At 46.7% G+C, this 23790-nt stretch overlaps 1 protein-coding gene across 1 annotated transcript; it reads left to right on the forward strand.

The window, feature by feature from the left end:
• Positions 1 to 13156: 13156 nt before the first annotated feature.
• Positions 13157 to 16370, forward strand: LOC109754540 (protein SOSEKI 4). Its single transcript, XM_020313447.4, has 5 exons — positions 13157 to 13524; positions 13626 to 13695; positions 13793 to 13908; positions 14460 to 15093; positions 15972 to 16370. Exons 1-5 carry the CDS (start codon positions 13284 to 13286, stop codon positions 16096 to 16098), a joined length of 1188 nt encoding a protein of 395 aa, XP_020169036.1. The 5' UTR covers positions 13157 to 13283; the 3' UTR covers positions 16099 to 16370.
• Positions 16371 to 23790: the final 7420 nt, after the last annotated feature.

The raw sequence follows: 23790 nt of genomic DNA on the forward strand, positions 1-23790 counted from the left end.
ATTGCTAAGGCACGCCGCAAAAGTCTCCTCCAACAAAGATCGAAAACTATCTTGTCGACAAATTGGGCCACCTTGTGACTATCATTATCCATAGAAGAAAAGCTGCTAGTTGGGTTTCTATAGTCGTCCGGATGAAAGTAATGATATATGCAAGTCTAAGGCCATTTAAGTTTAGTGTTTAGTACTAAGCTTTTGCATATCCTACTACACATAACCGGTGAGAGTTTTTTATGTAGTCTTCTTATTTATGCTAATTGAATTTTTAATGTAAAAAGGTAAGACCAAAGATGTTATAATTCTATTCTAGTGTAGAACATGACTCAATATGTTACACATTTATGTGTAAACGAGAGAACCCATTCCACCTCGTCGGTATTGTGACGATTTTGTGCACACCACATTACACATTTTTCCAAAAGGTGTTCTGAATAGTGTGATTGAAATTTCATGGCGGTCAGGGTACTCTACTTCAGATATTGTATTTCGACGAGGACAGTGGACAGGGACAATTTCAAATCGAAGATTTTCCTAACTTGTCCTTGTCCATGTATGGTATTTTTTAGTTGGCTCTGTTTTTTTCAGATTTACATTAATCTTCTCATGCATGTATGTTTATTTTGAGCAGCAACAAAGACATTGAATATGTACTTTTGCTTTTTCTGCATCTCACTCTGCCGAATGATGGGATGAGAAGGGTAGAAAGATTCTACTAGTTGCAAAGGCAATGGCACAACCAGAAAGCTAAGGGTTTCTTTTCTATTCTCTGTCCATTGTAATAGAGTGCATTGCAATCATATCCAAATATCATATGAAATTCCTATGAATCAAAAGGAGTCGTATTCACTACACCACACGTGTTCTGATAACACATGTTCCAAACACTGCCACAATTGATTTTTTTGCGAAATACATGTGGAGTTTAAAATTGATTGAAATATGAATGAAATATTTTTAAAAGTTTTGAATTATATGCTTAGAAAATTGAACAAGAAACAATCACTAAAAAAATGATTTTTTTTAACAAAAATGGCTTTTTGAAATGTTCCTGGAACAATTGAACAATTTTGATTAAAAATGCCAAAATAATGTGAAACCCCTCTTTTGAAACTTTCATGAAGATGAAATATTTTAAAAAAGAATTTGGTAGAAACCTATTGGAATAATATTAGTTGGAAGTTGGTATTCTACACCGAAAAAATGCGGATACAAAAGAAATACATCCCATAATATAGGCATGGCTCACAAGGACGGATTAGATTGGTTAAGAGGAGTCTGCTATGTACAAGCTCCGTCATAAATGAACTCTCCTCTGAGTGAGGCATTTTGGAGCCCAGTTTCTAGTGAGCCTTTTTTCAGTGATCGAAATTCATATGTAAAAGTATAAAAATGTATTAAAGAGCTACATTATTATGTAGATGTGTTGTACATATGTAAAAAAGCATTCAAAAAACACTTGACCATGTGAGTTGCCCAAAAAGGAAAATTCACGGATTTATAATACTAGCAAACAGCCCGCATTTTTGAAATGCATGCTTTTTCTGTACATGCATATATAAAAGCATGCATTACATGAAAATCTAGGTACACATATTATATTTATACTAGCACAAATGCCCGTGCGTTGCAACGTGAGAAAATACCAGTTTTTATGAACCACGATTTGCCGGGTCGAGGAACTATGTCACGGGATAATGGTAGCCGATGACAAAAAAAGATGCATCATTTGAGCATCACGATGTGGAGCTTAGGACATGGGGTATGATTCGGAGTAAATTGATCTGATTGACAACATTTTTCTAGGAAAAACTTTTGATCCATTTATCAAACATCATGGCAATAAAGAACATCAGAAGTATTAAAAAATACAACGTGATATAAATTCATCGGAGTCCGACACTCCTAACCCAATTATTATGGTTTCTAAAAAAAGAATAATCAAATGTCCCTGACATGAGGACGAATTGTTCTTTCAAGCGGACAATATATACAAAAGTCTAACAGAATTATGCATTTGGGGGGGGGGGGGGGGGGGGGGGGGGATTGTATGCATTGCTCAACTTGCGGTCCATGCTTTGCTAATGAGTAAGCACCATAACGTATTGCCAAAAAAGACCAGAAAAACAGCTTACAATAGAGAGAGAGAGAGAGTTGATCAAAATGCAATACTGATTAGGGTATTTTGTTGACCTAGTTAAAGATCTTCCAATATTATGCTCAACAAGTATTCCCTAGGGCGAGCGCTCTCCCAAAATCACGATGTTTAATGCGCAACGTGCGTCCCTAAGGGCGGGCGCTCTCCCAATATTATGCTCAACATGCGTGCATCTTCCTTATTATTCTGCCACAATGAAGTCTTAAATTCCTTTCCAAATTAGCTCCCCTATTTTCCTATCAAAATGAACTAAATTATCAGGCGTGGAACCTTGTTTCAATTCCTTTCCAAATTAGCTTCCTTATTCCCTATTATCATGTCTAAATTTCCTTCTTTATTATCATGTCTAAATTTGCTTCTCAAAACCTTTGCTTTAGCATGGACTGCTTTCTTTATTATCATGTCTCAGTTCCTCTCCAGCTTTTTCGTACATCAAAATACTCTTTATTGAAAGGTGATCACCATAGTATCTTTTAGAAGAGTACCAACAATCTCTACGGGTGGATCTTCCATCCACCCCGCACTCACCTTACTTGTCGCTAGTTTGGCTAAATCATGGGCAACACAATTAGTCTAACTAGAAGCATGCTAAAAAATTATATGCGGGGAATCACACGTAGGGTGATATATATCATCAAAAAAAATGTCGCCGATAGACTGTAAGAGCGACCTTCATTCTTCATTGTCTCTATCTCGTTGATGTTGTCGAAATTCACCTCTATGCGATTACACCCGACTGTTGTTGCCAAATTGAGACCAAACCGTAAGGCGAGTGCCTCGGCCATAAGCACACTTCCACAACAATCAATTTCCCTGTTTCCTCCCGCGACGAATTTGCCATTAGAGTCTTTGATGACAGCATCATACGAGCCCTTGAGTAAGTCTGGGTCAAAAACTGCATCCATGCTTAGCTTCACGTAGTTGCTCCTTCGTCTTTCCAACCATGTCGCTTGATCGTCGCCTTTGCATCACTCGCCATAGTATAATTAGCAACTAAAGCTCTGATTGTCATTGCTATGAACTTAGGTTCCTAGACCTTTATATTATGCACTAACTTTGTCCTATCCCACCATAAATACCAAGAATCAACAGCAATTGCTTCCGTTGATTTCCGAGACTGAGGACCACACATTCTTCAAGTGGTTCCAGCAATGAATATTCTAGCACAGCTTGTCTCGCATGACCCAAAGCGCATGCTTGTTAATAACAAAGTCCAAACCCAGTAACCGCCATACCTCTTTAGCTTTTGCACAAGTGAATAACAAGTGCTTGGTATTCTCTACTCCTATACCGTATGTAGGACATTGCCCACCGACTTTTATATGTCTATTAGCCAAATTGTCCCGACATGGTAGCGAGCCTAACAAAGTTTGTTAGAGGAAAATTTTAACCTTGGCGGGACAGCTTAAGCTCTAGATCGTCCCCCATATTGGTGAATTCCGTGAGGGTCCGACTGTATTTTCTCCTGATATTTTATGTCCATATTGGTTGTGCCACTCCGCCAAGTATGCCGATCTCACTAAGAATCTCCGTTTTGCACAAGTTCCATGCTACGAAGTCCAACATATCAAATTCAGGCAACAGAATCGCAAGGATCCGCGCCATATCAACTTGCCAGAATGTGTGAGAAACCAATTCTTCATCCCAACGACCCGTAACAGGTTCAATGAAATCACTTACTTTTGATAGTAAATTGCATCCATAGTAAATTGCATCCACGAGCCGTGATCACTTTCCTGGTAGGTGAGTTAGGGATCCATTCATCATCAGAAACATTGATCTAACTACCATCATCGACCCTCCATATATGACCTATTTTTAGTGTCTACACCCCTGACATAATATTTTGACATGTGAATGAGGCTCTCTTTGAGTTGCATCCAAAATATCACAATTTGGATAATATTGGGCTTTGAGAACACGTGCATAAAGGGAATCCGGATTATCAATTAATCTCCAAGCCTATTTCGCAAGCAGGGCTAGGTTAAAACAATGAATATCTTGAAATCCCATTTCACCTTCTTTTTTTGGCACACATAACTTCCACCACAGGGACCAGTTCATTTTCCTCTGATTGTCACCATCACCCCACCAATAATGCAACTTGCGTCTGTAATTCCTTTACAAATCTGTTTTGGAATTTTGAAAACCGACATTGCATAAGATGGTATAGCCCGTACAATAGATTTGAGTGGCACTTCCTTTCCTCCTGTTGAAAGTTGCCTTTCCTACCATCCCATAATTCTTTTCATAACTCGATCCACCAAAAATTGGAAACAATTTTTTCTTCTATCTAGACCCACGGTGGATGGTAAGCCTAGATAAGTACCGATAGTGCCTCGGTCATTATGTTCAAACTGCTGCAAATTTGTTCCTTCATCTCAACTCTAGTATTAGAGCTAAAAAATACACTTGACTTGTCCACACTAACCTTCTGTCCAGAAGCGACACAAACATGATGCAAGGATTTCTTTCATACACTCAACATTCTCAGTATTGGCCTTCATCAGGATTAATTAATCATCTACAAACAATAGATTAGTGATGGCCGGTGCTTCCCTACACACCTTCACTCCCTCAAGCTTCCCTTCTTCCTCAACTTTATTCAACAAAGCGGTCAATCCTTCAGTAAATAACATAAACAAATAAGGCGACAATGGATCGTCTGGACTTAAGCCTCTAGATGGTTTAATTTTTTTTTGTTTCTTTCAAGTTGAAACGTACATGATATTCCACTGTACTAACACATTGCATAACCGGTTTAACCCACTCTTCATGAAATCCCAATTTTACTACATGTTGAAACATCGGTCAAAATCCTCTCTAGACAGCCGAAACTCAGTTTTTACCCATATTGATTCTCGAAATGACTCCTTGATACCCGGGAAACTCAAATACCTATATAAGTTTGGACGATTGGATGTAAAATGGCGAGGTGTGACTATTTAATAGATTAAACAACATTATGTTTTAAACTCAAATACCTATATAAGTTTGGTTGGTAGCACAATATTTACATGACCGCCTTTTACCCCTTATGTGGGCTCCCAGCTAGACACTTGAACACACAAAGGCCCAGCTAGAGGCCCAGTCGAGCGACGCAAGGAAAAATCGAACGCACCTGACCAGAATGCAACCTATGTATAAGTTACAAAGAAAATTACGGACCAGGCGGACGAAAATTCGGGAGTAAGAAAAGATCGTCCCTTTAATAGTAGGTATAGATATAGATGTACATGTCAACTCTCTAAGTTTTATTGGCACTTCAAATGTGTAATTGTTGAAGAAAAAAAACATACTCATCGGAGCGAGTGATCCAAAGTCAATTTGCGGTATGTGCCACTGGTCTCGTAGGGAAATTTACCTTTATATTTTTTAGGGAAAGTCGTCATAAAACAGTCTGAACATCTCGATTGGTTCGTGTCATTATTACACCCCTAAAACACATGTTGCAAACGAATAGTTCCCTTAAGACATCTTGGAGATGGCTTTGAAACAGTCTCGGGCCTAGGGTGGGCTTCTACAGCGAACAGGCACTCGTTTTTAGGTATAGTTATGTAATTTCGGCCCAAAACTCTTAGTCCTATCCCACCCAAAAGCCCAGCACCTGCAACTCCAGCCCATGGTAGCACCCTCTTTGGGACACTGGGAGCCCACGCAGCAGGCACTGAATCAGCTTCCTCGCCATGGACGGTGTGCGAGAATGACACGCCCGTGCCGCCCCCCCCCCCCCCCCCCCCCCCCCCCCCCCAATGAGGCTCGGCTACGTGTAGCACAGCGCCCGGTTGAGGGTTGACCACCGAGCGCTGTTCCACGTTCATGCACGCTACCCGCAAGTCAGCAGCTGCTTCTGCTCACTCCGTCACCACCCGTGAGCCCCAACATTTGCTGCATGGCGCTGTCAAACTCACCACAGGCACACAGAAGCACAGGATCCAAAGAGCAGGTGGCGGATGGATCGATCAGTCGCGCAGGGCCTCTCGTCTCAGATCAAGCTCTCTTCGGGCTAGGTCCATCGTATCGTGCCGTCCATGGCCGTGGATGCCAACACATCGCAAGGTTAGGCAGGCTCTAGATAGAGAAAGAGATAAGTGAAGAACGTGAAGGCTTCCCCTTGTCTTTTGCCTGGCCTGACACGAGAGCTGTGCATGCAGACTCGCAGACACGCAGTTACGCACACTGCAACTCGTTTCGTTTTTAATAAAAATCGGCGCGCCTCTGGCCGGAGTAGACTAATAAAACTATTGCCGCTGCCATCCACTCTGGCTTGGTTGGTTTCTTCTTGTGGCCTGCGGCCCGCGTCAGCCTTCCCGCTGCACCGTTGCAACAGTCTATATGTAAGTGCGGCAGTGCAGCAGCATGAGATGGCCGCATGAGACGTTTCTGTTCTGAGCTCAGTGCATGGCGCAGATTAAAGTTTCTACTAGTAGCTTTCTTCTGCGTGATCGTTTTATTCGGTTCATGACATGCAGTATTGTTGTCCTCTGGTTGTACGGGTGCTTGCCAGGGTCCAAAAGCTTCATTCCAAGAGATGCTTCCGCGTCAAGCCATGGCCATGCAGCGTCTAGCCTGATACACGGCTTTCGGCTGCTTTATCATTTTCGTGGTTAAATTCCTGCAGCTGCCTTATGACCTTATGAGTTATCAGCCATGGAACTCTTCATCGAGACTAGTAGCATGCCGCCTTGGCAGTACAAAATGCATCCACGCTATTGCACACCCATGGGTGGAATAATTGATTGATCTCACCATGTTGAGTGAGAACACCCTAGACCTGGCCAGTGCAAAGCACAAACAGGATGCTAGCTAATTTGGCTGAACTCAGAGGGACACAAGTGGGCACCATGTCACCATCAAGCACCACCACTACCTCGAAGCAAAGCAAAGCAAAGCACACCACCAGGGGCCAGAGAATGCAATGCAATCAATGTGGGTTCACTGCTCCCATTCTCAATAGGCAGACTAGGGCAAAGCATTAGAAACAAGAGCCGCGCCTGCATGCACACACAGGGCAATCTGTTCGCCCGCCCCCTACGTACCTAGTAGCTGTTCCGTCCCCGTGCACTGTGGGAGTAGTCTGTGGACACGCACGTAGCAAGAATTATTGGGCGTTGGTGTACGTGCTCCGCATTCACTTCCTTCTCCTCAGGCCAACTCCACCGCGCGACCCTATCCTGTCCGGCCCCGTCCGTCTGGGCTAAAAGGGACAAACCGGGCGGCCCAGCGCGCGGGAGCAAACGGACTTTTGTCCGTTTTGTGTCCGCTTTCGACCCATCCCGGGCCCAAGTTTGCGCCGCTTTTGGGGTGAAACGGACACCACGCGGACGCGCCGGCCGTCTGCGCGTGTCCTCCCCTGGCCCGCCCGTCGGTGGCACAAGGCGGGCCTTTTTCTATCCGCCCCCCTCCCTCCCTCCGGCCGCACCCCACTCCACTCTTCTCCACTCTTCCCCTCTCTTTCCCTCGCCGCCGCCGCCGCTGCCATTGCAACTGTGCAGCTCGGACGCACGCTCGCCCAGCCCCTTCCCCTCGGCGCCGCCGAGCTACCCAACCGCGGCCACCTGGTTTGCGCACCCGCCGACCGGATTTGGGGCGGATCCGGTCGGTCTTGAGCTCGCCCGGCTGTGGGAGGCTGGGCCGCGCCATGGACTGGCCGGGCACCTCGCCGGAAGGCCCTGGCAGGGCCGCAAGGCCACATGCAGGCAGTGGCTCCTCCTCTAGCCGTTCGGATCTGCACCGTCGGTGGTCCGCCGGCAGATACACGAATGGCGGCCGGCCGGGCTCGGTGCTTGCCCAAAAGCTCGTCGGTGCACCGTTGCCACTCATTAAGTGCGACCACTGCCCAAGGATGGTCGTGCGCCGCGTGTCTACAACGCCGGAACATCCCGGATGGGTGTTCATCAAGTGCTTAAACGATGGGGTATGTGCTCTTTTTAGCTTCGGTTTGTGCTCTTGATTAGACTAGTTGTGCTAACTTCAAATTTTATTGTGTAGAATGGATGCAAGTTTTGGTATTGGGAAGAAGAGTACATCGATATATTGATAGAGCGAAATTTAGTACATGTTCGTGCACTTTTAGCTAGCATAGAGGCTGTAGATGAGACAAGTGCACTTGTTGCTAGATTAGAGGCTAGACATGAGACTAGGTGTGAGGAAGCAACATCGACTTCTGGCTTGAAGAAGAAAGGAGGGTGCAACATCGAGCCTCCTCCACAGATCAACAATGAATGCATCGAGAAGGCCCTAACCCAACTCAAGGGAGCAGTTATGGAAGTTGGGTATCTTCTAAAATGTATTCTTGTAGTTGTTATTTTCTTTGGCCTTGCTTTACTAGTCAAAATATGATGATGTATTGTCATGTATCAAAAATGAATGATAAAAAAAAATTAAGGACTTGCAAAGAAAAATGCACGCGGACAGGATGCGGCCGGGATGCGTCCGCGCGCTGGGCGCACGGCCACCGCATCCCAGGACACGCCCGGACACGACCCCAAATCTCTACCCAAACGGACAGAATCCGAACAAAACGGACATCCGTTTGGGATCGCGGTGGAGTTGGCCTCCCCTCCGTCCATGTTCTGGTCTGCCCCTGCCTATGGCGATATATACGCCGCGTGCTCTGCATCCAGACCGATCGATCCATCGACCGGCCTTAATTTGCTTCTGCGGCGTGCTACTATTTACGTCTTCGTTTCCAGAAACTCCGCATGACGTGATCCATGGAAAGCTGCGGCGACGCTCATCTCCATCGAACTTTTATGTCGGGAGCGATCGGTCGACCGTAATTGCACTTTCCCGGCCTGCCACTCTGTACTGTCAACTGATCATATATACGCAGGATTGGTGTCAGAATTCTCCGAATTTTCTTTCTTTCTTTCCTCAGGAAGGCATGCAGTTAAGTTGCCTACAGATGGTGCACGTAAGACATCTCGACGTGCCGGCCTGGATGACCTGACGGAGCTACTTACTGATCATGGGATGCGCACAGTGCTACAATTACCCTCGTACGTAAAGAGGTCTGCTATAGCGATGGGTGCAACACAACGCAGTTTGTTTCTTCGATGCGCACCAGGCCTGGCATTGGCATGCATGATGTCAACCCTGTACGCGTGCGTCGGCGCCGTTGAAGGGCAACGAAATGAATTTGCCAAAGACGTGGGCACCAGATGATGGTCAGAACGCCTACCAGACATTCGAAATGAATTGGGCTACAGTGTAGACTTCATTATGCTCGGTCGATGAGGTTGCAATTGCGCGTGTTCGTGCACAGTTACGCACGCACGTACCACTTGTTGTCGTCCCTGTTGCTGGCAGCGTCGCATGCATGCAGTGCAACCATGCGCTGCTTGGTCTTGACGGCACACACTGCTGATCATCATGCCCGTCTCATTGGCGAGAATATGTGCATGCAGGGCCGGTCCTGATATTTTAGGGGCCCGGGGTGAAACCAAAATCCGGGGCCCTTTGAACTTTCAAAAACTATTTTCGGTATAAACTTTGTACACCATACTACTAACAAATCATGTAGGAATGATTATCGTTTTCTATAGAAGAATAATTGATCGATTACTTATGTGCATTTGTTTGCATATTAGGATTCGCATCTTCTTATTTTATTGCGGTGCGCCAACTAGTCCTAATTAATCCGACAGAATCAACCACTTAGTCATATATTGGGCTGTGTCTTACATTTCGTTGGTATTTTTTCAGAATAAAAAAGTGAATATAATTTCGCATTGCAAGTGCATACAAACGCTACCTTTCATCAAACAGTTTTACTCAGCCAAGATGCAAAAAGCTGAAAGCTACAAAACTTTCCTTGCATCAAGAGTTTACATGGTATCTTACATACCTGGATGTGGCAGTCCGGCAATGTACCACTCATCCTTGTACAAATCCTTGAAACCGTTCACAGGCTTCACGCCTGGTTCTGAGGATTGAAGACCATGATCAAGGCGACCATCGCTTTCATAGTTGTGTCGTTATGTGCAACACTACGGCAAACAAAAGCCTGGCGCTGGCGGCATCGTCGGCATAAAGATCTAGGGCATAAGTTAGGGCAAAATCGTTAAGAAAAAGGACGTCTTATCTGAAATCGTCGGCGGAAGGCGTAGGCTGGAGCTGCGGCATCGACGTGCCATGGTGTGGGTATCTAGCGTCTGCTGCCTGGCGGCCGCCAGTGGCTGCGGGCGATTAGGTTTTCAGGAGATCAGGCGAAAAAATAGGAGGTGAACAGCCTACACGCGATGATGGATGATAGTCATCGTGCGTGATTAGTGTGGGTTATCGATCCTTTCCAAACGTGATCAGTGCACGTAATGTAGGCCCAATTATCACTTTTTACGAACTAGAGCCCAATCGTATTAACAGGGCAGAGCACAAACCTGGGGGCCTGTCTGCATGAGTGCAGGTAGGGTGGCCATTTCAATTTTGGTCAATCGATTTGTTTGATCTGCCTCCCCCCCCCCCCCCCCCCCCTCCCAAAAAAAAAGATTTGTTTGATCTGCCCAATGCAATACAGGTGGTCAAGATTGCTTCCTCAACCTCTAGCGTCCACATTCTTCTTCTTTCTCAACCGCCCAAGGTATGACCGGCCGAATAGCCGGCCACCACCACCCGTGGCCTGCGGCGCTCCCGCGCCAACCTCGTCGCCTCACCCTTCCCTCAACCGCCTACCACCGACGTGCTGCCGCCACTCCTGGTCATTCCTCTAACTCCGACGATGATCAGTTTTTTTCGGCGAACCTGCACCACCCTCACATTCCTAAGATAGATAATGGGGGTCATCTGCCATCCTGAGATAGATAACGGTGTCACGTGCCACCACAAGATAGACCCAAAGGGCTTCTCGCGTGAGCCGGCGGCTGCTTCTTCCTTTCCTTCGTTGGCTGCTTCTTCCTTCCGATATCGACTGACCCAAAATGCTTTTTCAGGTGACTGGCGTGCATCTAAACTGATTTTGGGATTAGCTAGAGGTAAGTAAATTAAAAAATCAATTTGGGTCAGCCGATTTGTTTGATCTGTTTGATGCAATACAAGCGGTCACGAGTGCTTCTCCAACCTCCAACGTCCACGTTCTTCTTCTTCCTCAACCGCCCAAGGTACCACCGGCCGAATCGCCGGCCACCACCACCGGCGGCCCGTGGAGCTCCCGCGCCAACCTCGTCGCCTCGCCCTCCCCTCAACCGCCTACCATCCACGTGCTGCAGCCACTCCCGGTCATCCCTCTAACTCCGGCGATGACCATTTTTTTTTTCAAACGAACCTGCACCACCCCCTAAGATAGATAATGGGGTCATCTGCCATCCTAAGATAGATAACGGGGTCATCTACCACCATAAGGCCTTATTTGGTTGCTTGGGGAGATGTACACGGGGTAGAGCTGCCCCAGATTGAAAATTCCTGGCAAAGCGAAAAGCGCAGGGAAATTTTGCATCACCATTTGGGAGGAGCGGGGGAAATTTTGCTCAGATTCATCTTGATGTTGATACGCGTAAAGTAGTCCCCAGCACACCAGATCTCCCCGCCCGCCGGAGATGTTGTCTCTCACCAAAAAGCATATACAGGATCCAGCCCATCGACTGCAGCGGAGGGCTTGAACGGGTCCTCGCCTTCTTGTTCCTCGACGAGGAGAGGTTGGAACTGAGGAGAGAGGAGGGGGTCGACCGATCGAGGTGGGCGGCGAAAGAACAAGGAAAGATCGAGCGAGACGGCGGCGTGGTTTGTGAACGGAGACGAGCGAAAGAAACAAGGAACTTCTCCAACAAATAGTGACCGGTGTTTTCTTGTCCCGGGGATTCGGCCGGGACGGGCCAAAATTTCCCTGACTTGGGCTCCAACCAAATGGCCCTTCAGAATTCCCTGGGAGAGGTTAGCACGTGCCTTTTTGTCCCCGGGACTGGGCTGGGAGCTGCTTGTTTCTTCCGAAATCGACCGACCCAAAATGCTTTTTCAGGCGACTGATGTGCAGCTAAACTGATTTTGGTAAGCTGCGGAAATAGACTGCAATCCAAACCTGAAAAACCCTACCGATCCGCTAGTGCACAACGTTGTACCAATAGGACAGCAAACGAACAAAACTCAACGAGGTGCAGTGCAAACCCAAGACCGTGGCTGGGGCGTTGGGATTCATCCTATCCACCTCCCGCCGGCCCCGCGAGCTCGCAGGCTCATTCGATCTTCTGTCAAAACAAAATTCCATCTCGTGCATGCTTTGGATCCAGTGACCCGCCAAAGCTAAAGCTGGGCTTATCCGTCTGCAGAAACAACAATCGGCCGAAGCCTCCCGCCCCATCAAATCAGATCCAAGCTCATCCTCCGCTCAAGTCTCAGATTTGAGGCGATCGACTAGCGCTTGACCCGCCCAATGACCCAAACCCAACCCGAGGGGCCCTTCCTCCACGCTCAAGCGGCAGAGGCGGCCAGGCCGGGTCCGGACTCCGGACCCGGCGCGCGCGCGCACAGCGCCCAGCGGCACCACTGCTCGCCGGGGCAGGCGCACTTATTGCGCGGCAGTGGCGGTGCATGCTTGCTTGATGACGCCCTGCGCCGCGCTGCCGGAAGTCTATACGAGGCTAGTTTTCACTTGCCATGGCATCGAGCGTGCGCTGGTGCCGCTGCTGAAAATGGGCTGCCCGACCGGGTCGAGTAAATAAGGCGACGGTAATTACTCGACCAGGCGATCGAGGCGAGACGGTGAAAACTGAAAGCTGGTGCAGCTGGCGAGATACACGGACGGGTGGTGGGACGGGTGCTAGTTGGGCTCTTTTGAGCACCGCAAAGCGCGCGACGTGACATACTACACGTAGCAGTGACGCGCTGTGTGCGTGTGTGTAAAGAAGAGAGAGAGAGAGCAGTGGAGCATGGGCGCTGGGTACTCCACACGCATCGGCCGATCATAGTAGCATGATGACGACCTCAACCCCCCTCGCCACCCTGCTCGTTGCATAGTCTTCTCTAGTAAAACCTGCGGGGCCCGGCGCCAACCCAACGCCCACCAGCCAGCAGCGCAGAGCAGAGCAGAGCGCCCGCTCTTCTAATATAAACGGCTTGACTTCTGTTCTAGCGGGGCCGTAGTTGCATTGCGGTTGCAGCTAGGGAGAGAGTGAGTGAGTGAGTAGTGAGGCGAAGGGAAATGGAGGCGGCGGGAGAGGGGAGGAAGCTCCATCACCACGCGGGCGGCGGCAGGGCGCAGATGGAGGCGAGCCCGGAGCGCGGCAGGCCGGCGTACGCGTCGGCCGTGACGGCGAGGTCCGCGCCGGCGAGGCCCATGAGGCGGGTGCAGATCATCTACTACCTCTGCCGCAACGGCCAGCTCGAGCACCCGCACTTCATGGAGCTCGCGCAGCATCCCCACCAGCCGCTGCGCCTCAAAGGTAGGCACGCACCTCTTCCATCTGCAGCTTCCTCTGCGTTCCTTCCTGGTCTTTTGCTTCTAGCCATGGCTGATCGACGGTCCACTTTTGTCGGCGCGAAGATGTGATGGACAAGCTGACGCTGCTGAGGGGCAAAGGCATGCCTGCTCTCTTCTCGTGGTCTTGCAAGAGGTGAATAGGCGCCGGCTCGTTTACTGTACACGCGCCGTACGTATTCTCATGAAAATGTACTCATGGTTTTGCATTTGTATTGCTCTTTGATTTGAAGGAACTACAAGAACGGCTACGTGTGGAACGACCTGTCGGAGAGCGACGTGATATACCCGTCCGACGGCGTGGAGTACGTCCTCAAGGGCTCCGAGATCTTCCCCGGCTGTTCTTCCGGTAATCATCATGCTAACCCCTCTCCATCACTTACCTGCTGCCATGGCCGTGTTGCGAAATGGACATGGCTTGCATGAATCATGACCCATGTAAAGCAAGAACTTCTTCTTCTTCCTAGCATGAGCCATGGGATACTGTGATAACTTCATTTTTTTTTTGTTCCTTCTTTTTGTAGTACAAAAAACAAGCCGTCTTTTCCTTCTTTTCGCCTCTCTCTGTCCCCATTGTCGACTCGTTTTCAAACGAATGGTCCAAGAGAGAGGAGCTGGTAAAACGAAGTACTCTACCTACAGCAGCTTCTTACACCTTTCACGTTCCCTTTCTGCACCAGCGTCGAAAGTCGCGAGGAATTTATCACCCAACGGCTCAAATCGCTAGAATTCCCACTCATTTTTTCTCCACGGGGTTAATGCATGCACGCACGGTGGCGCCAGAAGTCTATCATGGCATGCAATGCAGTGTCTGAAGTAAAATCTGAATTTATCCGCAGCAGAAGTACAGCACAGTGGTCACTGTCCAGCTAATTTTCATTTCGTTTCTCTGATCGCCAGCCGTCGCAGCGGACCGGTTCCAGCACCTCCGGGTGACGGACAGGTCGCCGACCAAGCCGCCGCTGGCCCTCCCGCACAGCCACAAGCAGTACGTGGACGCGTACCGGGACGACGCCGGCGAGGACCCCGAGGACGACGAGCTCGGGTACCCGTACCACCGGCGTGCCGCTGCGGCTCGGCTGGGCGGGCCGAACAAGCCCGTCTCGGCCCGCACCAACCGTGGCCACCCCGTGGAGCTGCCCGTGGAGGAGACCTCACCGCCGTCCTCGACGTCGTCCGACAAGCCGCCGCCGCAGCAGCAGGCGAGCCGCTGCGACGAGGCCGAGCCGAACAGGACCGGGTCGATGCTCCTGCAGCTCATCGCGTGCGGGGCGGTCACCGCCGGTCCAGCCAAGTGCGGCGGCCGGGCCGAGCCGAGGCGGAGCTGCGGCCTGGTGAGCCGGCTGTCGTCCCGCGCCGGCGCGGAGGATGACGAGGAGGAGGAGGCTGGCGGCGAGCTGAGCCGGCGGTTCGGCCGCATGCGGGCCGAGGAGAAGGAGTACTTCAGCGGCAGCATCATCGTGGACAGCGGAGGCAGGGGCACCCCGCTGCCTGCTTCCTCGCTCAAACGCTCCAACTCGTACACCGAGGAGAGGTAATCAGCTTTGCTTGCAACCACTAATCCTCCTTCGTTCGTCACGTGTAGCACTATACATATTCTCAGTTTGAAGTACGTAGTGAGCTGCAGTAGTTTTGATTGACACTGTGGGACGCATATGAGTTCCCATAATCTCACTCGGCTTGTCACATCGGTCACTCATTATAATTAGGGTCATGTCATGTGGACGTAGCCCACGAGGGTTCGGTCTTTAGCCGTGGCAGGACACGGAGGTCAAAAGATGAACATGCACGTCCTTCGTCCTGCGAAATTGATAGGAAAAAGCTTTGCATGCATGCGTGCATGTCGTCGCTTACGACGAAGGCCGCCAAAGCGCCAAGCATTGCAGGATCCATTGGTCTGTTCACGGTTCTAGCTAGGTCGTACTACCATTGTATGGGCGGCAGCACGCAGCACAGGCATTATTGCCGGACGGGAAGTATTCGGAATTACTTGTCAAAAAATGGATGTATCTAGACGTATTTTAGTTGTAGATACATTTATTTTTATCCACTTTCGAGACAAATAATTTGAAACGGAGGAGTACGTGCGTACGTGCCGACCGTGCGCTGCTCCATGGATTCTCGTTGGCTGTGTGGTGGTGCACTGTACGTTCAGGCGCGTCACGTGGCACGGCGGCTATCCTAGCTGCGTCGCGCTGCTGCATTGTTCAGTGCACTGTGCATGCATGCGCGGGCCACCGCCCACTCTGCTCGCTCGATCGATCGATCGATCGGCAGGCGAAAGTGCCTTTCACATACGTGCAGACATGCTACTAGCCTAGCCTACTACAGTAGCTGTCATCACTGTGCTCCAAAGCACGTCCAACACATGCATATGATCGCTGCTGAGAATGGTTTTGTGTTTGAATGCAGGGGCTCGAGGCTTGGCGTGGGGGCGATCGGCGAGGAGACGGCGGATGAGAGGATCGGAGGGGGGGAGGGGATGATGAGGGGAAGGTGCATCCCTGGCAGGAAGAGGCAGCCGCAGCAACACAAATAGGCCGGCCGGTGCCTCGGCTTAGCTATCTAGATTAATCTCTGCTTGAGCCAGGGCATGTAGTAATAGTTCTAGTAGCAGGAGTGTTCAGCATCTCTACTTGTGTGTTGTGGACCATGGGTTGGCATGGAGAGCTAGCCTTAGCATCTAGTTCGATGTTGGACAAGTCAGCACGCATGGCACTTAATTTTGGAATCCTATGTCTATGTGAACGGTGAGAGTCGGTAGTACTGTATCGATACGGACTGGTAGCAATGCAAGTAATCGATTGATCATGCCCGTCGTGCCTGTATTTCTGACACTGTATGTCACGTTCCTTGATACTACCTAACAGTATCCATAGTCCGACTTCTCAAATTCGCCACTGATCGAACAAGAGAGAGGAGCAAAAAGTTGACCAAACCAAACCCCTCTGATTCGAACCCCCTCAAAGTCTCCTTAAATGCTCGGACTGTTCGCCACTCCTCTTATTCATATGAGATGAATAGCCACTCCTTTTATTTATCTCATGTATGAGATGAGTATGAGTGACCGGGCGTGTCTAGTCAGTGGTCATATGTCGGCCACATAGGATTGGACCCATCATAAAACATCTTTTTTGTTTCTTTACTATTTATTTTCTTCTTCTTCATCAATCACATGCATATGACCGGTAAGGAAAAAAATGAGGAATATGGCTGAGTGGATGGGTAAATAGGAAGTCGGACACGACCAGACGCTGCATTTCCAGTTTTTGGATCGGAGGGAGTAATTTACAATTTGCTTTTGCAGAGGGGCTTCCAGAGAATGGGAGTGAGGATTCAGACATGCTTGCATTTCCAGCCTTTGAACCTCCCCTTCCTCTTTGCTGGTAAATGCATTTTCCCTGCTGCATTTGCTTGAGTGCATCTTGCTGCATATGCCTGTATTTGGTTTTCGTATCTGAATTATTTCGATTATCAGGCGAGCAGGTCCATATACTGGCGTTTCCTATCAGCCTCCCAATAAGATATGCAGGTCATATCTCCATTTAGAACTGCTGCCGTGATGTCTAAGAATGGAAATTCGCTACAGCACCCTACAAATAATCTAGTCCTGTCAGTGAAAAGGGTGATGAGCAAATGGAACAACCAGAGAAGATAGTTCTCACGCTGTTGAGGAAAACATGGAGATGGCTGAACTCGATGACAAACTTTCTCCTTCAACACCAGATATTTTGGTGACCGAATCTCTCCTTCAGATGGAAGGTTGCAAACAGCAAATAAAATAATCCAACTTTTTTGTCTGAATTGCGGAGTCAGATGAACCTCTCTGGTTCAAGAAAAGAGTAGCTACAACTAATACGGCAGACGAACAATCATGTTCAGATATCCAGGGAATTAACACAGTTTCAAGGAGTACTGCTTGAACTGGTTGCGGTCTGCTTCAATAAAATCGGGCAGGGGGGGGGGGGGGGGGGGGGGGGGGCAACCCCCTTTCTTTCAAAAAAAAAGGATAAAGGTTTTTTTTTTATGGTGGCACGTCTGGAGGAGTCGCTCATGATACTGTAAGGTGCTATGCTCTGCAGAATGGAGACATCGTGGTATGTTTCGAATGATCTGCCTGTTTAGTTGCTGGGTGACATTATAAACTAATATTTTTTTTTCAAATGATTGACTTTGGGAAGTTTATGGACTATGCATAAATAGTTGCAAGCTTGGTACTATGATTTTAGTTTCGCAACCATCTGCTTGATGCACAGACACTGGTCTGAAATCTACTAGGAGTACCTTACTGCATCACTTGCTTCACTGCATTTTAATGCACCTTTATATCCGTCACGGTAGTAAGTAGCCTCCTGCAAAGTTTAGAGTTCTGTCTCACCATCTTCGATGAAATCAGCTATTACGCTTTACGCTTTAAGCAAATTCATGTAAACCTTTTGCACGACTACTGCAGTTTTCTGTATACTAATCATGCTTGTTATTAGTTTATATACACTTACCTTTGGTTTGAAGCTTCTGTCTAAGACCGGCGGTATCCATACATCTGAAGTATTAATTGTTTCTTTCCAGGCAAGATAAGGAGTACTCAATTATTCTGAAGCCTGCAAATATGTTTCTTTCCAGGGATTGGATGATCAACAGTAAGGTACTTCCAAATTAAAGATGACTGGAGTTGATACAAATGCTTCTGTTCCTGGGGTTAGCGACAACGGCGCTGCTCTTAATGATCAGTATGTTGTACTTATATCATATCGCTGCAATTATACTGAACTTTTGGAAAAATAGAACATGCGCTTGAGAACAAGTGTTTGTTTATAATTCTGACTCCCAGCCCTTTTATCCTCTGCAGAATCAAAGCTTTTCTTTAAGCAAGCCACGAGCTGGCAACCCCGTGCAGCTAGTGATCTTATGATCTCTGTATCTTCAGAACTGTCATTACGAAATCATAGCCTGAGTGCTCGAGTTCCTCAACTCCCTATACAGGTTATTTCAGTTCTTTTTTAGGTCTGGTTGCATTCCAGACCTCGCACTGATAGTGTGAATTGTGGTTTTCCAGGTCTTAACCCTTGAAGCTACTAATGACTTTAGAAAACCTCACATTAACTATTCCTTTTTTGCGGGTTCACATCAACTGTTCTTGCTCCAGAAGCATCTGGTTCTTCCTCAGTTGTATCATTGAACACAGCTCCAACCATTGAACTCAGCTCCAACCACACCATATGGTTGTTATGATAATCTTTTTTTGTTGCAGAAAGGTTGTTATGATAATCTTAATGAACCTATGAGAAGGTCTGGCTTGGGAAAACATGGAAATGGTTCTCGGAGACTAAATTCAGTTGTTACTGGCCCTCCAGAATAAAGTGATAATGGAGGAAATAGAATGAGTACTTCAATAGGCTGTACCCATATATGGTTGCACAGTGCAGTTCCTCTAGGGTATTGCTATCCATCCCTCGCCTTTTCCCCCTTCCGTTGCTCAATATGTCAATACGCTGAAGAATTGCATTTTTGTGGTTAACGGGGTGTGTTCATGCACGGTCAAGCACCATTGTCAAGTTTGAGCTACTCCCATTAGTAGATAGGATCATTACACTAGATACATTGCAAATAACCATAAAGGAGAAAGGAAAAAAATTCATGAGAAAAACAATATACATAATATCAGCCAGATATAACATGTTGCCTACCCTCGGAGCAAAATTTGTCATTGTTACTGTTTACTACCTGTCATAGTCTGAATCCACCAGATTCATCAGATTAAATTTTAACATAGTGTTCCATGGCAGGATCGGACGACCAAACCTGTTAAACATGTCATGTATTTTGCAGCTGATTCACGTCATGTATCTTTGCACCACAAATCTTGCGTAGTACATAGTAGGGTCAGTTCTTTTGATGGCTTCTAGAAGAAGCTGGATAGGAAGCCTAAAAAACCACCAAAAGAACTGTCCCTTAGAGCACTCATTGGAAATACACACACTTCCGCCATTTCAGCACGAAGGTCATAGTAGGAAGTAGCAGTGCACTATTCTATATCTTGATGTCTGTGGCTCAACCTCTGCGCGAGTGAGAGTCCAAGTGTGTAGCTGCTCATTTGTATTGGATGTTGGACATGGCAGCTCTTAGGGTAGTATCCGAGAAACGAGCCAGCCAGATAATGGTATTTGTGCTGAAGACGATAGTGTCCGGTCCGCATGAACCAGAGAATATGAGACAAAGCTTTTGTGTTAGCCAGGTTCACATATATATCCATTTATAAACAGAGTGCTGAGTGGTTGGGCAGGCTTGTTGAAAAACCTGTAATGTTGTGCTGCATAGTTTTGACATCATTTTTGTGGTTTTTCATTCTTTTTGTGGAAGGGATGAGGGGTATGGCGAGCAACCTTGGGTCTCATGGATCTAGGTGAAAGGTGAGAAATGCAATGGCCTATGGCGATTGGAGGTAAGCGGGCGACGATCGAAACCGTAGCCCAAAGGGCCCGAGCACTCTACCGTGCAGCGGTTGACCCAAATGTCACAGCTCAGAAGTCGTGCCTATTCGAGATAAGCAAAACAAGCTTTCTCGAAATCAACCGTTCTATTCAACTCCCACCGTCCTAATATAAGGTGTTATTTATATCCAATGTACTCATATATTGGTTGTAATATCATTTTATATTATAGAACAGTGTAATATATAGTAAAATAAAAGAGCAAGGATGATAAAACAAATCTAGCTTTGCCTATCCATGCAAAGTGCTACAAACGCACTTCAATTATTTCGTACGAACACGCAACAGTACTAGAATATATTAGATCAGTATCATTAGTCATAAGTTATACATTGAAGCATAACATACACTTGCACCTAATTCAACTGGACAGACGGTTCAACTAAACAGAGATTTCACTACTACTTCAACAGGTTCAACATAACATACACAGGAATAAGTACTTCACAAGCAGTACCACGGGAGCACTGCATAACAAACGGACACACGACACAGAAACACACGGTGACTACTAGTACCAGCAAAGCAAGCACAAACATCATGGCCTCTACTTCACAAGCAGCAGCTACCCAAGTACTCCCTCCGTAAACTAATATAAGTGTGTTTAGAATACTAAAGTAGTGATCTAAACACTCTTATATTAGTTAACAGAGGGAGTAGGAAACAGACACACGACACACAGCTGTGACTACCTCCAGCAAAGCAAGCACAAACCTCATGGCCCCTTCATCCATAAGACAAAAGGAGAGACCACGCCACCGTTACCTCCATCTCACAAGAGCCAACCTTGAGCATTTGGTGGCTCCTACCAGATCTCTTGGGTGTGAAATAGACGTCGTCTCTAATTACATCCTCTTCATCGTTGGCAGGGTTTGCTTCCACCGAGACTTCCAGCTTTCCTTTGCTTTCAACGCTAACCACGCGACGAAAAAGCTTGACATACCCATCATCCTTAACAGGTAGGACCTCATCAACCTCAAATCCGAGAAGCACAACTTCCATGTCATTGATGCTAGCAGTAGATGCAGTAAACAGGCCTCCATGGTCATATGGCCATTCCCCATGATTGACTTTGACACTAATTGTAGCCTCCACGGAATGAACAATGTGGGCAACGGTTAGCTGCAACGTGCTAAGCCTGCTAGTCAAATCTCGTTGCATGACGAAGGAGTTAAAAGGGACAATCTCGATGTAGGCATCAGATACATAGCTGAATTCTTCATCACCAGAATCTCGCTTAAGTTTTAACTCAACCTCAATATATGAATGATGCACTGACAACACAATAGCACGGGAAGGACCGGTGAGAGGTAAATATGGAGCCTGCATATAATGGGGCAATGATCATCATGAGAATTCAAAATAATTATGCAGAATGCTAGCCACACAACATCAAGATTAGTTCAGAACTTCAGATATAACAGGGGAAATCAGTAGTAACCAATCTGATGTCGATTAACCATCTTACTAAACTCACATCGTCCTATTAGGCCAGACATACTTCAATTACTAATTGCCACATTCTGAACATTGCATAACGCAACACCAAAGTTCAGTAGGAAATATGGACTAAACTGGGGCAGACATTTAAGTGTTCAACACAGCTATTGAAACCACCACACGCAACTAACTCCGAATACAGATCGTTACGAGCAACAACAGGTAAGCGGCACTATATAAGAGCTGACATTTCAAAACCTTCAAAAAGAAGCATGCATTCTACTGCAATAACTGAGGTGGAAAGTTTAAATATTGACTATCATGCTTCTATTTCGTGTCCACGAAGCATGAGGTTTACCAAATACAGGCAGGAGATAGCACATGTTGGCAAATTGTATCATTATGGGAATTTTTTACAAAGAGCATGTTATATAACCATAGAATTGTTGCTTAGATGGCATAAGCTTTTTAATTATTAAGATTTTCAACCAACCACAAGATAGATGCCATGAGTTCTCCAGTTAAAATTATATAATTATTCATATCTCTTTGTTAGTTGTACGGCATGCTTTTCGAGAATACTATGGTTGAAAGCGTTTACTGCAGACAAGAGAAGTGGTATTTTTTGGAGAATAAATACGTACATCCTCGTAGAGGATTTCACAGTTATCTCTCTCGCAATCAATGAAAAAAATAGCGTGCTACAGCAAAATAGCGCCGACCTCAAAATATGCTATTAGCGTGCTATATGTGCTATATCATGCTATAGCGTGCTATTAGCGAGACGTTGTACACTGATATATTTGGCGAGACAATTCTCAAGATGCTATAGCGTGCTATTAGCGAGACGTTGTACACTGATATATTTAGCGAGACAATTCTCAAGATGCTATAGCGTGCTATTAGCGAGGTTATAGCGTGCTATTTTTTTCAGTGCTCGCAATCAAAGATGATATTGCGATTGCGATCCACTGTGTCGCGTGCTGCAATCTTGCCATAGAGACTAAGTGGCCAAGATATCCCCTTCTTTACTCCAACGACTTTCACTGAAAAAACCTGAAGAGTCTCAAGTGGGGCAGCGAGGTCACACTCATCATCAGTGAATCGCATGGGAGGGATAGAAGCTGCATCGTCGACAAACAGAGTAGTTAGTGATAAAAGATTAAAATTAACCTTCATTTTCCACATAAAAAATTAATATAAATCTAGCTGTCCAGATCTCGGTAAAGAATCTGATTAGATGGATAAAAATCACGCAGAGGACAAATAAGTGAGTAAGAACATGGTTGTGCAAACACACGTGGTGGATACAAAATAATGCAGAATTTGAAATAAACCCAATAGAAGTTTGAAGCAATAAAATTATCAAAGAAAACCTACGATGGCAAGTCAAAACTACATAATTAATTTACATAATGTAATCAAAAACATGTATAGAGATTTTTTATTTCAATTATTACAACAGGGTCTGTTTGGTACAGGTCCATGTATAAAGATTTATCATTTCAATTATTATAACAGAGGTCCAAAATAGCATCTGCCTGCTTGAGAGCTTGTTCCATTGGCCTGCCTCTGAACTTCCCAGTTGTTCTGACAGCCTCTCTCTCTACAAGAACCTGTTTCGTTGGTGCTGCCTCTCTCTTCTCCTTCTCTTTTCTGCCACCGCCGAAGTAAACTCTTCCTCACCACCTATCAATTGTGCCTCAGGTCTCTCCTCCCCACAACCGCGCCTGGTGTCAGGTCTCTCCTCCGCACCCGCCCGCTCTGAATTTTTTCTTTTTTCTTTACCGAAGGAAACCCTAGATGGATGTGTTTGGTCGGGGTTCGGGCTAGTATAAATAGCCCTCTACCCCGCAAAAGAAGGTATAAATAATAGTACTCCGTAGCACGGAAGCGAGAGCAAGCAGACTGGGATGTTTGGGCTTCCTTGCTCCACACATTTCCGGTCCGGTCAGCAGCCCATAACCACCGCCCGGCCTCCTGTTTATTTATTATTACTCCCTCCGTTCAAAAATAAGTGTCTCAAATTGTACTGACTTATTTTGAGATGGAGCGAGTATTATTGGTTTTTTTGCGGGGTAGTCACTTGTATTACTCAATCAAAGTATCATTATACAATCAATCAACGCCAGCTCCAAAACAGTAGGAGGTCCGGAGCCAAACCAAGTCATTGTCCTCCCCTCTACTCTAGCAAAACTAATCAAACTATCACTGACTTTATTTTAGGAACAAACTATATGATTAATACGAGAATTACAGAGACCTCTCAAATGCTTGATTTCATTGATAATGGTGGCGTA

The sequence above is a fragment of the Aegilops tauschii genome, chromosome 4 (genome assembly GCF_002575655.3).
Source record: "Aegilops tauschii subsp. strangulata cultivar AL8/78 chromosome 4, Aet v6.0, whole genome shotgun sequence".
NCBI lineage: Eukaryota > Viridiplantae > Streptophyta > Magnoliopsida > Poales > Poaceae > Aegilops > Aegilops tauschii.